Here is a 15,437-nt window from a genome sequence, read left to right on the forward strand (position 1 = left end):
CCCAACCTAGGGGGGTCATGGTGCAGACTGCGCCATTGAAATTTTTAGGGGGAGTTGTTTTGAAGAGTATTTTTTACTTTTTAGGGGGGCTCTTGCTTTGAGGGGGTCTTTGCGATATTTAGGGGGGTGTGCATTTACCTTTAGAGGAGGTGGGCACCCCTCCCTGCCTAGGCTCCACTTTTAGGAACACAGTATCAACCGTTCCGAACTTAAGAGAATGGAAAGGGTGTGTCAATGTTGGTTCGAATTTTTGTGTTCTATTCCTGCTCTAATTGTGAAACATCTGCGTTCTAATTGTGTTCCATTGCGTTCTGATTGATTTCTATTTGCGTTCAAATTGTTTTCTATATGTTCTATTTGTTTTCCAATTGTATTATATTTATGTTCTATTGCGTTTTAATTCTGTTTCTATTTGTGTTTTATTTGTTTTCTAATTATGTTCTATTTGTTTTCCAATTGTGTTATATTTGTGCTCTATTGCGTTTTAACCCCTTCAGACCTGGTGTCCGGTATACCGGACATACACTTTAAACAGCTGCTAATCATTTAATAATTCATTAAATTACTTGATTTTTTTTTTTTTTTTGTAGTCGACTCTTTACATTCTACTTATTATAATCTGTGAAATCATTTTTCATTTTGGGATTGACAACACTGACATATAAGGATTGAGAGATAGAGAGCGGCTCATTTTTCCAACCATGGATTTTCATCTGAAAAGCGAGGTTTTTTTCCTGATTTTTTTTAAAAATATATAATTTTTAATTAATCGTTTGAAACGATTATATTATGCTTTATTATTGTTTAAGCAACATTTTAGGATAAAGTTTGTTTGGTATTTTATCGTTTTTTCATGTGAAATATTAATCTAAAAAATATAAGTCCGGAATATTGGACGCGCCATATCTCTTAATTTTTCTCCTACAAACCTGAAATTCTGTCTATAAGATACCCTTTACCATAGTATACTGTTCATTACGCTGGTGTAAGGAACATGTTGGTGGGATCATCGAAACTGGTCTAGAGTGATATTCTCTGACAAATCTCGTCTCAGTGTGACAAGTGATTCTGGTCACCAACTATTGTGGAGAGACAGTGTTGCCAGATTGGGGGAAATTTCCCCATTTTGGGGAAATCTGGTGCTCTTTGGGGAAATTTTGGGGAAATGGGTTTTGAGGGGAATTCTTTGGGGAAAATTTTTTTTCTTGGGGAAAACCTGGGGGGGAAAACTGTGATTAAATTTGTGTCTTGACATCTGGTAGTTACATTCAAACAGCGTTGGTTTAGCTTTGCTCAACTTTATGGAATTTGCATTATGTGGAATATTATGCTACGGAATTTGCATTAATAGTTTTGCGTGAGTTACTAGTTGATACGTGAAACAGGCAAAAATAAGTGTATGAAGAATATTCTTGGATCAATATATACAAAAATCCTAGTTTAAATGCACTTACAGAAGCAGAGTAGTAAACGCAAGTAGAAAAAAAATACTTGGCTTTTTTTTTATCTCTCGGTCAGGCACTTGTATTTATGACTAGTGGCACTCGCACGGCTTTGCCCGTAGTAGAAAATTGAAAGGTATTTTGGTTCCCCTGTATATTTACAAATAATTAATGATGAATTTCTCAACAATTGGCTTGCCCACGTTACGGTTCCACATTATGACAACTTGGTAGTTTAGTCGTTCATCTTATGATAATTTTGCTCGGGAAAATGTTCTTAGAATTGGAATAGAAAAAGAACAAAATCGAATTTTTGAAAAATCGCTTAAAGGTGCACACCCCCGTGCTACAAACTGATTCTTTGCGAAATTTTATAAAAATCAGCCGAACAGTCTAGGTGCTATGGGCGTCACAGAGATCCGGAGAGAGAGGCTTTCAGCTTTATTATTAGTAAAGATAAAAAAAAGATAAAGACAAAAAAAAAAGTGAAAATGGGAAGAAAAAAAAGTTGGGGAATTTTATAAGAAAATTTGGCTATTTGGGGGGGGGGGGGGATTTCAAGAGACAAAACTATCAGAGAAAGTCGATTCATTTTATCTTTACTAATAATAAAGCTGATAGTCTCTCTGTCTGTCAGGATCTCTGTGACGCGCATAGCGCCTAGACCGTTCGGCCGATTTTCATGAAATTTGGCACAAAGTTAGTATGTAGCATGGGGGTGTGCACCTGGAAGCAATTTTTTGAAAATTCGATGTGGTTCTTTTTCTATTCCAATTTTAAGAACAAAAATATCATAAAATGGATTTTTATAACGTGGTTATAATAATCCGAACATTACGAAATTATCATAGCGTGGAACCGTAACACGGGTACAAGCCAATTGGCGAGAAAATTCACCATACATTATTTCTAAATATACAGACGAACCAAAAGATCTTTTATTTTCTCTATTACGGGCAAAGCCGTGCGGGTACCACTAGTTAAAAATATTAGTGGAAAAATAATTTTTGTATTCGGGGAATTTTGATAGAAAACATCGCTTTTTGGGGGAAAAGTTGGGAGGGAATGGGGGATATCTGGATTTGATCATCTGGCAACACTGCCCATCATACAAGGGCAGCGGGCGATGGGGGGACTCACCGGCGTGGCTCCCTGGTGGTCCCGGTATTCGATGTCTCCCCCGTCCTGGAGTAGGGACTGGAGGTCGCTCAACATCCGACGCTCGGAGAGGGCCCTCGTCTCGTCGATCATCTCCTGGGTCACACCTGGAACGACACGAACGGAGGGATGTCAGTGGTGATTGACGTCGACTGCCCTCCCCCTCCCCACCCCCAATGATGTGCAAACGATAAATAATATTGAACTATTTTGTAGTAAGTTACCGCCCTATAGAAAGGGCTAAGGCAGAAATACCATAGACTAATAATAAGAGTAGACCGAGCTTTCTCAGACTTGCTGATGAAAAAATTGTTTCATGGATACATCACGTGACTGGTGGAAGGCTTGGCGAAAACGTTGGCAGCATGGTTGCCAGATGGCAGGATTATCTATAGTTTGGCACTCGACATGTATTTTAAAACGTAATGTGCTTCCATTATAATTTTTTTACAGGTGCAGAGATTGAACTGTTTTTCTTTTAGTTATGCATTATTTTGACATTAGTCATTAGTTTTTGATCACAGTTTTCAGTAACTTTTATTTCATTTGGAACTGTTACGTCTGCGTCGGCGTGAACGTCATGGCGTAAACGTTTTGCGTTAACGCAAAAATGTACTAATCGGTATCTTAAATTGAAATTGTAGGTAATAATCTTACCGTTTGCCGATTCTTTTTGTGCGCTTGCTTCTTTCTTTGCTTAGAGAGTTATTGAAATTGATTAAAGAAAACGCACAGTACTATCTAAACGAACAACTCACTATATTAACAAAATATTTACAACTTAGAATAACAAATTTACAAATCGGACTCCATGAAAGATCATTCTTCCGTGTTCCATCAATTCTATTTATTTTATTTCTCGCGTCGTCTGCTACGATCGACGCCCGCTGTGGCTAGGATATCCACCAGTCACATGGTTTGGTTTATGAGCAGCAAAAGGGTTGCCATAGCTCGGTCTATTCTTATTATTAGTCTATGAACTATTCCATCTCAAATCTTTTGCCGTTGCCATTACAAAAAAACAATAGATAGCGCAGACGATAAATAATTTAAATAATGCAAAGAAGTATAAATATTGCAGACGACAATAAATAAATATCAAATATAAAATAGAGCGGACTTTAAATTTACAATAACAGACTTTTTAAAAAATACTAAGCACTTTTCATAATGCACTCAAAAGGACAAAATAACTTTTCTGGGTCAGAAAGGACAATTTAAGTATTCCTTTTTCAATTATTCCAAAAAAAAAATCTGTAATTTTAAAGTTTTTCGTTTTCAAACAAAATTTTATTTCACAATTTGATTTTTTAGCGTTAAGTTGTACCTTAAGATTAAACAAATCATTTAGTGAAATTCCGAAGTCTCTCAGTGGTCTAGTTGCTGAGATATAAACAAAAGAATGGTTCACAACATACAAGTTACTAGTGATAAATACCATAATATGTCTCTACTTAGCCCGTTATCGATTATTGGCATATAATCGATAGATGAGGATAAAAATAATAAGAAAGCAATGATATTGGAAAAATTTCATTCTTGCTCCAGAGAAGCCTTGATTCAAAATTGTCATTATGATTACTATTGACAATACTGTTGCAAGACAACAAAATTTGAAACAATGGTTTTTATATTTAAACATTTAATGGGGAAATGACATGAAATTTACTGTTTTCTATCCTAACCGAAATAATAATTTTATTTCAGAATTTTAATTTTTCAGCGTTAAGTTGTACCTTAAGATGAAGCAAATCATTTAGAGAAATTCTGAAGTCTCTAAGTGGTGTAGTTGCTGAGATATAAGCAAGAGCAGCTTCAGATTTTTCCGTGACAATCAAGCCAACTAAAATAAAAGTGCTTAATAATAAAAAGCGGTATGCATAGCACAATATTATTCTTCTTGAAGAATTCAAAATTTTGAAGAACGCCCGAAAATAAATAATAAAAAAAAACAACAACTTCAGTTTCCCAAATTTTTATACCTTTGGCCGCCATCTGCGCCTCGATGTAGTCCAGCGTCCTCTCGTCCTCGCAGATGTCGTAGGGCATGTTGCCGTCCGCGTTCACCGCCAGCAGGTCTGCGCCCCTCTCCACCAGGTGGCGCACCAGGTGCAGGTGTCCGCAAGTGGCGGCGGCGTGCAGTGGCGTCCAACGCTCGCTGTCGGCCGCGTTGACGTCCGCCCCTTGATCGAGCAGGAGAAGGAGCATGGCTTCGCTGTCGTCGATGCAGCACTTGGAAGAAAAAACAGTGTGACCAATTTTATAAATGGTTAATTTTATATTTTTACTAGCTGTACCCGACGCGCGTTGCTACGCCAACAAAAAAATCCATCATTATACTGATTTTCATGACAATCGGTTGAACGGGGCAGAAGTTGCTACTCTGCAGTGCCACCTGGTGGCGAGTGGCTTCAATGAGCCTATGATGCACCTTCTCCGTGGAAAAATACATATATATAGCCATTTTCATAATAATCGGTCTAGGTATCCATTGACTCTACTCAAATTTTGTACTCACGCAGTTTGCAAGATCAATCCATCGCTAAAAATATCAAATAGAAAAAGTGTTAAATCCCCCCGTTGCATGAAAAGCCATAAAACAATCAAGAAAGAATTTATTTGTTCAAACTCAAGAAAAATGACTAACTTCTTATCGATGAGATCTTTCACGCGAATTCATTTCTGCAGCCGATCATTTTATTCGTATTTATCCAATGGATTGTGACTTAAATTGGAATAAAAAAGGAACTATTTTTTTCGAACTGGTCTATAAACATTCCCAGTACCAAAAATAACAAACGGTCAAAGTTTCGGCCAAATCTGCCGGGTAGTTTTTGAGTTCATGGATGACATACAGACAAACATTCATTTTTATATATATAGATGTGCTTAACTAGCGCACGGCTTTGCCCGTAGTAGAATATTAAAAGGTCATTTGGTTCGATTGTATATTTACAAATAATGGATGATGAATATCTCGCCAATACGACTATGGTAATTTGCTCGTCCATGTTATGATAATTGACTCGTCCATGTTTTGATAACTTACTCGTCCAAGTTTATGGTATTTCGCTCGATAAAATGTTCTTAATTGGAAATAGAAAAAGAACAAAATCAAATTTTCGAAAAATCGCTTCGTGGTGCTCACCCCTATGCTACGAACTCATTTTGCGTCAAATTTCATAAAAATCGGCCGAACGGTCCAGCTACTATTCGCGTAACAGACATCCAGACTTTCATTAGTAAAGATTTGTTGTAATTTTGCAAAACTTGACCGTTATTCCATTCATTTTCACTCAAAATTACCGCAGTTCTTGGAACTTTACCTGTAGGTTGGTTTTGCCTGCTAAGCACCATTTTACATTGCGTTTTTGGCAGTGGTGAGAAATTTAAGTGGTATCGTCAAGTTGGCCTCATTTTCGGCGCCAAAGTAGACGAGAAGTAGCCAAATGTTGCCAAGGTTGGCGACATTTCGTATCTTATATACAACTAATGCAGTATTCCAAACCTAACAGATAAATAGAACGCACCAGAAAACTACAATTGAGTACAATATTCGGGAATAGAAGATGTAAGAATATTTATGAAACTTCTACTAACATTATGTAAGGAGCTGCTCTAAAGTCTGGCGGGAAACTAGTTTTTAAACTCGGCCGTGAGAGGGCTTAGCTGTGTATGCTGTTAAAGCTGATTTTTATCTTATTGCTTTGCCGTGTTTGGATGTTAACACTTGTTCAACCGTTGTGATTAAGGTGGTTTATTATATTTGCTGAATTGGTGTGAATATGTTAGCCATTGCGAACGACTTTCTTGAACATATTGGCAAAAAAAAGAAAAGAATTAATTTGAATTTTGACATCTTGAATTCAAATTATGTTTTTCGCAATCACGAGTGTGTGTATGTAGGCGTGTGTGTTTGTGTGTGTCAGGGGATATGTGTGTTTGTGTGTAGGGGGTATGTGTATGTAGGCATGTGTTTGTGTCTGTGTGCTGGCATAAGTGTGTGAGTAGTTGTGTGTATGAATGTGTGTGTGGGGGGGATGTGTATGTGTGTAGGCATATGTGTTTGTGTCTGTGTGCAGGCATGAATGTGTGGGTAGTTGTGTGTATGTTTTTGTGTGTGTGTATGTGTAGGTGTCTGTATGTATGCGTATGTGTATGTGTGTAGGTGTATGTGTGTAGGTGTACGTGTGTGTTTGTGTGCGTGTGTAGTTGTGTATGTATGCGCGTGTGTATGTGTATGTATGTAGATGTATGTGTGTAGGTGTACGTGTGTGTTTGTGTGCGTGTGTAGTTGTGTATGTATGCGCGTGTGTATGTATGCGCGTGTGTGTGTAGGTGTACGTGTGTGTATGTGTGTGCAGGTGTACGTGTGTGTAAATGTGTATGTATGCGCATGTGTGTAGGACATTGACGCAACCTGGAGACGGCTTTCGCTATAGGAGCAGCATCGTGAGGAGCCGGTCGACGGTGATGCTGCGGAGGGTGCTGGCGGGAAAATAAAATGATAGCACGAGAAAAACAGTCAAATGAAAGCAATAAGCAATCGTGATTGCTCAAAAACTTGTGTTTCCAAAAAAACTGATTCCATAAGAATTGGTAGATCCAAAAGTAAGGTTCACATCTATTCTCATTAAAACAAACATCGTTTCAAAAAAGAAACTTCGCGCTTTTTTTATACATAATAGCCACCCTTTTCTATGTATTTTTGTAGACGTTGCTCCAACTTCTCTATCCCATGTTGCCGTTAACTCATTGAGGAAGCGTTTCTTTCTTTAATTTCTTTTTTTTATCATCGTCGTCACTCCGGAAACGTTGACCTCCCAAGTGCTGCTTAAACTTCATGAACAAGTGGTGGTCACTAAGTTCAAGGTCCGGACAGCGAGGTAGGCGGAGCATGACAGTTCAGCCGAAGTCCGTTTGTCTTCCTCTCCGTTCTTCATGGGTTTCCTCCAGACTGCCACTTAGCTCCCTGCACCACTTTCGGACATGTTGAAGGCAGGGGCATAAACTTCTGTCCTTTTCCTATTCCGAGTCACAACTGTCTACAACTGTATTTGTGTCGAGGACTGCATACTAAGTGCCTTGCCTCCATTATTTCATATACCGATAGATGGCAGCACCATCACCGGATCGAACAGTTAATGAGAATTTAGAGCTAGTCCAGGAGCTAATAGCTACCTGGTGCTAGAGGTATCGTTTCACTCGGAGGACATGGAGACCACGAGCCTATTTAACGTCGCCCAGTCCCCTTTAATGACGACGGTGGGTCTTCGACCATCGAGGTTCGAACTCAGGACCCTCCGGCCCCGAATCCGACACTCTACCGATCGGGCTACCACGGCCCTAAACCTCTGTCAACTAACGATGAATATCCGCGGGAGGTATCTAATTGGCGTGCAAAAAGCGGATAATGGAACGAAATTCGCTCTTGGCGAGATCAACAATCACAACTTTCCGTCATCTTGGACGGCCGCTGAGCCAAGACTAAACTGCCGTGTGCAGGTAAAGGGCAGTAACAGCAATGTTTTCATTCTTTTGCATTTTTGTCAGCTATTGTACGGCATCTTTATTGTACAAGCTCGTTTGGTTGGTTTCCGCTGAAAAAAACCCGTCTAATTCCAACATTCCCCTGTTGCTAGTATTGAATCCACCACACATTTCTTCAAATATCTCGAAAACTCATTTTTGCAGATACTGCCGTTAACCCCTTCAGTCGGAATTATGAAATATTTGACCAAAAATGTTGATATTTGGTACACAGTGTATTATGGTAAAGGGTATCGTATAGACAAAATTTTGAGGTTGTAGGAGAAAAATTAAATAGTTATGCCACGTCCAATATTCTGGACTTATATTTTTGAAATCAATATTTCATATACAAAAACGGCAAACTACCGAACAAACTTTATTATAAAATGTCCTACAAACAATTATAAAACATAATATAAGCGTTTGAAACGATTACTTAAAGATTATATATTTTTTTAAAAAATCAGGAAAAAAACCTCGCCTTTCAGATGAAAATCGATGGTTGGAAAAATGAGCCACTCTCTATCTCTCAATCCTCATATGTCAGTGTTGTCAGTCCCAAAATGAAAAACTATTTCACAGATTATAATAAGCAGAATGTAAAGAGTCGACTACAAAAAAAATCAACTAATTTAATCAATTATTAAATGATTAGCAGCTGTTTAAAGTGTATGTCCGGTACACCGGACACCAGGTCTGAAGGGGTTAGCCTGCCCACGGCAATAAACTGCGGTAACGTTTTACAGTCTTGAAAGACTCGTTTTTAACGTCAATGACGTGTAGAAAGCTAGTTAGCCAATCAGAAATGTTCTGGCACTCACCTGATGTAAGGCCGTCAGTCCGTCTTCGTTCGTCGAATCCGGGCTCACACCCAACAGCAGCAGGCGGCGAACTGAAAACAGACATCAAAAAAATTAATTTGAATTTTGGCATCTTGAATTCAAATTATGTTTTTCGCAATCACGAGTGCGTGTATGTAGGCGTGTGTGTTTGTGTGTGGAGGGTATTGTGTTTGTGTGTAGGGGGTATGTGTATGTGTGTGTAGGGGCATGTGTGTTTGTGTCTGTGTGCTGGCATAAGTGTGTGGGTAGTTGTGTGTATGAATGTGTGTGTGGGGGGGTATGTGTGTGTGTGTAGGCATATGTGTCTGTGTGCAGGCATGAATGTGTGGGTAGTTGTGTGTATGTGTGTGTATGTTTTTGTGTGTGTATGTGTGGGTGTCTGTATGTATGCGTGTGTGCATATGAATGTGTGTGTGGGGGGGGTATGTGTGTGTGTGTAGGCATATTTGTCTGTGTGCAGGCATGAATGTGTGGGTAGTTGTGTGTATGTTTTTGTGTGTGTATGTGTGGGTGTCTGTATGTATGCGTGTGCGCATATGAATGCGTGTGTGGGGGGGGGGTATGAGTATGTGTGTGTGTGTATGTGTGTATGTTTGTGTGTGTGTAGTTGTGTATATATGTGCGTGTGTGTAGGACATGGATGCAACCTGGAGACGGCTTTCGCTAGAGGAGCAGCATCGTGAGGAGCCGGTCGACGGTGATGGTGCGGAGGGTGGGGGTGGGAAAAATCAAAGGACGCCCAAAACAGTCAAATGAGAACAATAAGCAATCGTGATTGCTCAAAAATCACAGTCACACAAAATCATGCAATCAAATAAGACAGCTGACTCATAGGTCACCTATAGCGAAACTCGGTTCGTTGTGACGAGAATTTCGTTTAAATGGAGTTCAATCGATGTAATGACAATTAAATCGGGACTGAACATTCATTTCTCTCAAACGGATATTTCGTTGCACAATGGTGATTAAAAAAATTAAACAATTTCGAGATGATTGACAGTAAGATGTAGTCAACGTCCTCAGAGGCTTCTGTACTCGGAGGGGAATTAATCGAGTGCATCCCGGCGTAGAAAATACCCAGGGGTCACTGCGCACCTCCTTTGCATGGCGGCTCATCATCGGTCATTAAAGTGAATCCCCTTCCTCAAAGATAAGAATTTTGATTTATTTTTTTATTTAAATGCCAAGTCAAATAAATTGTTTCACTTCCTGAACTTTGGAGCGAACTTGAATCCTTTGCAGACAGAGATTCATTGTTGAAACCAGGGCTGTGCAGGGTCATTTTCCCTCCAACTCCACAGCCCTGGTTTCAACAATGAATCTCTGTCTGCAAAGGATTCAAGTTCGCTCCAAAGTTCCTACAGGGTCCTACAGGGTTCGTACTCAACTTCAGAAATAAAATGAAGGAGTTTTGGAAGAGTTTTGAAGGAGCAAAATGAGATTTTGAAGGAGTACTAATAGGCTGTCCTTAAACAATGTCGCACTTTTTTTTCAACAAGTTTGACCCCCTCCCCCTTTGTCACAAAGTGTAACACTTTATCTTACTCCTCCTCTTATCACGTCATATTTTTTAAAAACATATATTGTATAATAACTGCATGATGTTACTTTTTGTCACTCTCTCTCTTCCCCTTGTCACATTTTCATGAACCCGTCTCCCTCTCAAGGCATAACATCACTTGTGGATGACTCATATCATAACGGTGATTTGCTAAACAATTGTTTTTTTTTACACAATTACTTAATATGGTACATGTACTTATGTATTTTTAAATATTTAAATAGTTATTAGACAAACTGACTTTTGTAGCTGAGAGTGGGGTGGAGGGAAAAACAATAATCATAAAACTTGAAAAAAATAGCCAAGCACCATTTGAGCATGTTTTACTTCACTTATGAAATGTATTAATCTTCTAATAAAATTTTCACCTTCAACTTTCATGACTTCTATGATCATTTTGCAAATCACATCTTCATGAAAAAAATAAATATAAGGAATTACTACATTAAAATCGCCCTTATACCTTCACCCTTGTGACAAAGTTAAGTTGTCAACAGGAGTATTTCAAGCTACTGTCATAGAGGAGGACTATGTAGTCTTGAACTAAGAAAGAAGGAGTTTTGAAGGAGTCCAAACCAAAATGAAGGAGATTGAAGGGTCCTTCAAAAAATTTCCTAAATGAAGGAGTATTGGAGGAGTTTTGAAGGAGCGTACGAACCCTGGGTTAAAACTGCGGGTTGCACACTGAACACTGCATTTGGCTCCGAACCACACTTGGCACTCGCATGTTAACCTCAAAGGAACCAATAGGGGTGCCATACTGAGCCAACTGGCAACCTTAAAAGAGTGCCGGTAGTGCTAAGGGCTACCGAGAGTCGGGTCGGACCCTTACCAGTTCGGTCACCGGGCCCCCTCTCCTACACAAAACTAATAAAACTTACACTACGTCGAACCGGGCCCCTTGTTTCCGAGTAGACTGACATGGCCATTTTAAGGGGATTCATATTTTCCCTGAAAAACAGGTGGAAATTTGTTAACTGAAATACATTGATATAATTACGAAAGGAAATTGTATGCATGTTAAAACTATTGCAGTAAGGTAGAGAAATTTGCAATAAATTATTCATACCTGGCTAACGTTGACATTTTTTTCCTTCACAAATTGGAAGTATACTAATGTCAAAGCTCTCGGTATTGAAAATAAAGCTCACAATCAGCCCCCCCCCCCCCGACCAGCACGTATTACACTTTAACATGATGCTTTAGCAATGTATCATGTCAACCAACGCTCTGTCGTCCAGTCTGGTCAGTTGTCACGTTTAAAACACGCAAAACGAGCAAGGAAGGAGATGGGTGACGTTTTCAAGTGGTAACCAATAAGGAGTCCCCACATTTTTACATGGTCTCTAGCAAAGTAATGGTTGCTTATATGCTACGGGGTCTCGACGGTTTCATTCAGGGAGAATCGAGAGAAGAAATAAACGAAGAGGGTAGCTGTTTGCGCGTGTTCAAACGTGCCCACTCAGTCCTTTTGATACACTCTGAAAGCGTCATCTATCGGATCATTTTTGAATTATTTTTTTCCTATCTCTAAACAAATTCCCACGGCTTCACAATTGTGCTGGCGAACAGGGGCATCCCGTTAGGAGGTCACCGTGATCTTCCAAGGATTTCCTTATTCGGAAAATTTTGTCTGACAATCCGGCAAAATTATCATTATTCAGCGAAATTTGGTGTTCCATTCGGCAAATTGAGAATTTTCACGCTTCCAAAAAAAAGTAATAAATGAGGTGCCCCTGCTGGGGAAATATAATGCGCAGTAGTCTTAAATACAATCGCCCTGTATTTCAGCCAATAGAACAACTTTGCTTGGTTTAAACCCTGAATCGCAGAATGAAGTAGCGACTCGTGCGCCATTTTGGGTCTAAACGATGCTTTCTTCCTCTGCCTGCTATGATGAAGTAGCGAGCTTTGCTTCATGATTGTTGTTTTTTATTAACCATAGACTAATAATAAGAATAGACCGAGCTATGGCAACCCTTTTGCTGCTCATGAACCAAACCATGTGACTGGTGGATATCCTAGCAACAGCGGGCGTTGATCGTAGCAAACGATCAACGCCCGCGAGAAATAAAATAAATACAATTGATGGAACACGGAAGAATGACCTTTTATGGAGTCCGATTTGTAAATTTGTTATTCTAAGTTGTAAATATTTTGTTAATATAGTGAGTTTTTCCTTTAGATAGTATTTTGCATTTTCTTTAGTCCATTTCAATAACTCTCTAAGCAATTAAAGATGCAGGCGCCCAAAAAGAATCGGCAAACGGTAAGATTTTTACCTACAATTTCAATTTAAGACACCGATTAGTACATTTTTGCGTTAACGCAAAACGTTTACGCCGTTACGTTCACGCCAACGCTGACGTAGCATTTCCAAATGAAATAAAAGTTACTGAAAACTGTGATCAAAAACTGAGGACTAATGTCAAAATAATGCATAACTAAAAGAAAAACAGTTCAATCTCTGCAACTGGAAAAAAATTATAATGATAACACATCACGTCTTAAAATTCATGTCGAGTGCCAAACTATAGATAATGTTGCCATCTAGCAACCATGCTGCTAAAGTTTTCGCCAAGCCTCCCACCAGTCACATGATGTATGCATGAACCCATTTTTTCATCAGCAAGTCTGGGAAAGCTCGGTCTACTCTTATTATCAGCCTATGTTATTAACTATATGTGAATCCGCAACCAAGAAGCAAAGCACGGTACTTAGTTATAGTAGACATAGGAAGAAAGCGGCATTAAGCTCCAAGATGGCGAACGTGTCGCTACTTAAGCGGCGATCTATAGTGAATTCAGCGAGGACTGATAGTGGAAGTAAACATAGCAATGTGTCACTTGGCGATACCATTGCCTGATTGGCCATAGGATGGCGAAAACAGCGCCAAACAGATAAGCGAAATGTTCCTGAGAAGAATGGCCAATCTAGTGAGTAAATTCATGACAATAGCATATATTGGCGCAAACAGCAACCCTCTTCGTTTACTTCTTCTATCGATTCTCCCTGAATGAAACCGTCGAGAACCCGTAGCATATAAGCAACCATTACTTTGCTAGAGACCATGTAAAAATTTGGGGACTGCTTATTGGTTACCACGTGAAAACGTCACCCATCTCCTTCCTTGACCGTTTTCGCGTGTTTTAATTAGTTTCATTTAAAAACAATATCTTCTACACTGTAAAAAAAAACTGTAAATTTTGAAGAAGTTATCCGTATTTTTTACAGAAAAAAACTGTTCGTAATAAAATACAGGATTTCTCTGTTTTTTTGAATCTGTAACCGGTTATAAGCGTTAACTGTTACCATCGCCTCACCGCGTACTTTGTTTTTCTTCGAAATTTCGCCCGCCTGTTTGGATTTTGGTTCTCGTGCTCGAGTTTTTTGATCTTATATTTATTTAAAGCGAGTAAGTCTTAAATCGTTTGCAACTTCCATTTCATTGCATCCTAATCAATATTGTATTATTATGTTTTTTTGTCATGTGTTACAGAGGCATATTCGGAAATTTACTTTTGTATACATGTATTTCGGAGTAGTATAGTAAATATTGAAATGTATTTATGAAAGTATAGTTTCATTTTTCAATCTTCATAAAATAATAAATCAGCTTGAATAAACAATAAAAATACGGAAGATTTCTGTAAAATAAACGGAAGAAAACTGGCGTCCTGGCTGACAGTTTTTTTCCGTAAATTTTACAGATTTTTTTTACAGTGTAGACACTATTCGATGGGAAAGGGTTAAGGCCCCTATATATATATGAGCCCACGCATCAGCCATTTTGAATCGCAGCGCGTGTTTGAGTGGTTGTCTTTTCTGGCAAGTTATCGCGTTTGGTGATTTTTCACTGCAAGCAATTATGTGCAGCACGTGGATTGTTTATTGAATAAAACTTTATTTTTGGCCGATTTGGCATTGCTGTAGTAACCCTAACTATGCAACAATGAAAAATCCGGTCCAAAATGGCTAAACTTAAGCTGATGCGCCGCCATGTCTGTATAGCGGCTCTAGGAAGGGGGATAAAAAATATTTATATGTGAACTCTGAACTTTTTGAAGAACGTAATTTCTTCACACACGTTGGATGGAAAATAAAACATGGCCGACACATTACTGATAGCTGGCCAATCAGAAGTCCCAAAACTATTATAAGGTTCTCAGCTGAGTAAGGGTTGCTTACATGCGTCCCCGTAGAGCTTTAGCTCGGTCGTATCCGAACCTTAAATCAGGAATTAAAATCGAGAGAGCAAGTCCAATCGTTAGCTTAGCAAAAGCTGACCCAATGACCCCAAGTCACGTGACTCAACAACAAAGAATGGTTGCCACGTTTTGCGTGAAACAAGCGAAGGAAACCTGATTTCTGCCAATGCTTTGCTTTAAAATCTATCACGTGACTAGGGGTCTCGGTTTCATGAATGGGAGTCTGAACCTACCTTCTTCGATGTCGTTCCTGGCCGCCGCTTCAAGCAGCATGACACTGGGCACGAAGTGCACCTTGTAGCTCTTCTTCTTCGCCTTGGCCTCCGGGCTCTGCTTCTTGCGCTGCTGCTCCTTCTGCTGCTGCTGCTGCCATCGCTTCAGCTGCTGCTGACGCCGCTTCCTAGCGTGCTTCAGCCGCTCCTGGGTGCTCAGCTTCTCCACCAGGGGGAGCTCCGACACCAGCTCCGAGTGGTCGGCCATCTTGGGGGGTCAGCTTGGCGTCCGGATGGGTTCTTGGGCGCGTCTCTCTAGGGGCATTGGAACGAGAACTTGTCCAGGTATCAGGCGATTAATCGATTGATGCAACAAGGATGTGTATCAAAAGCTTGAAAGAGACGCATTGATGCAAAGTTATCCCGGAAATTGAAAGTTATACCGCTGAGGAGCGAAAAACCAGCAAACTAGGATCTGACCT

General features: G+C 39.5%; 1 protein-coding gene across 1 annotated transcript in view; it reads right to left on the reverse strand.

Annotated features, from left to right (window-relative positions):
• LOC129233128 (protein phosphatase 1 regulatory subunit 16A-like) overlaps positions 1 to 15,223 on the reverse strand; it is a 31,193-nt gene extending 15,970 nt beyond the window's left edge. The window contains exons 1-4 of the mRNA XM_054867191.1: positions 14,977 to 15,223; positions 8,954 to 9,024; positions 4,583 to 4,832; positions 2,583 to 2,707 (exon numbers count right to left, since the gene is read on the reverse strand). Coding sequence (XP_054723166.1) covers positions 2,583 to 2,707; positions 4,583 to 4,832; positions 8,954 to 9,024; positions 14,977 to 15,223 — 693 coding nt within the window. The remainder of the gene's footprint in view (positions 1 to 2,582; positions 2,708 to 4,582; positions 4,833 to 8,953; positions 9,025 to 14,976) is intronic.
• Positions 15,224 to 15,437: the final 214 nt, after the last annotated feature.

Source organism: Uloborus diversus, unplaced genomic scaffold (assembly GCF_026930045.1).
Source record: "Uloborus diversus isolate 005 unplaced genomic scaffold, Udiv.v.3.1 scaffold_18, whole genome shotgun sequence".
NCBI classification, from domain to species: domain Eukaryota; kingdom Metazoa; phylum Arthropoda; class Arachnida; order Araneae; family Uloboridae; genus Uloborus; species Uloborus diversus.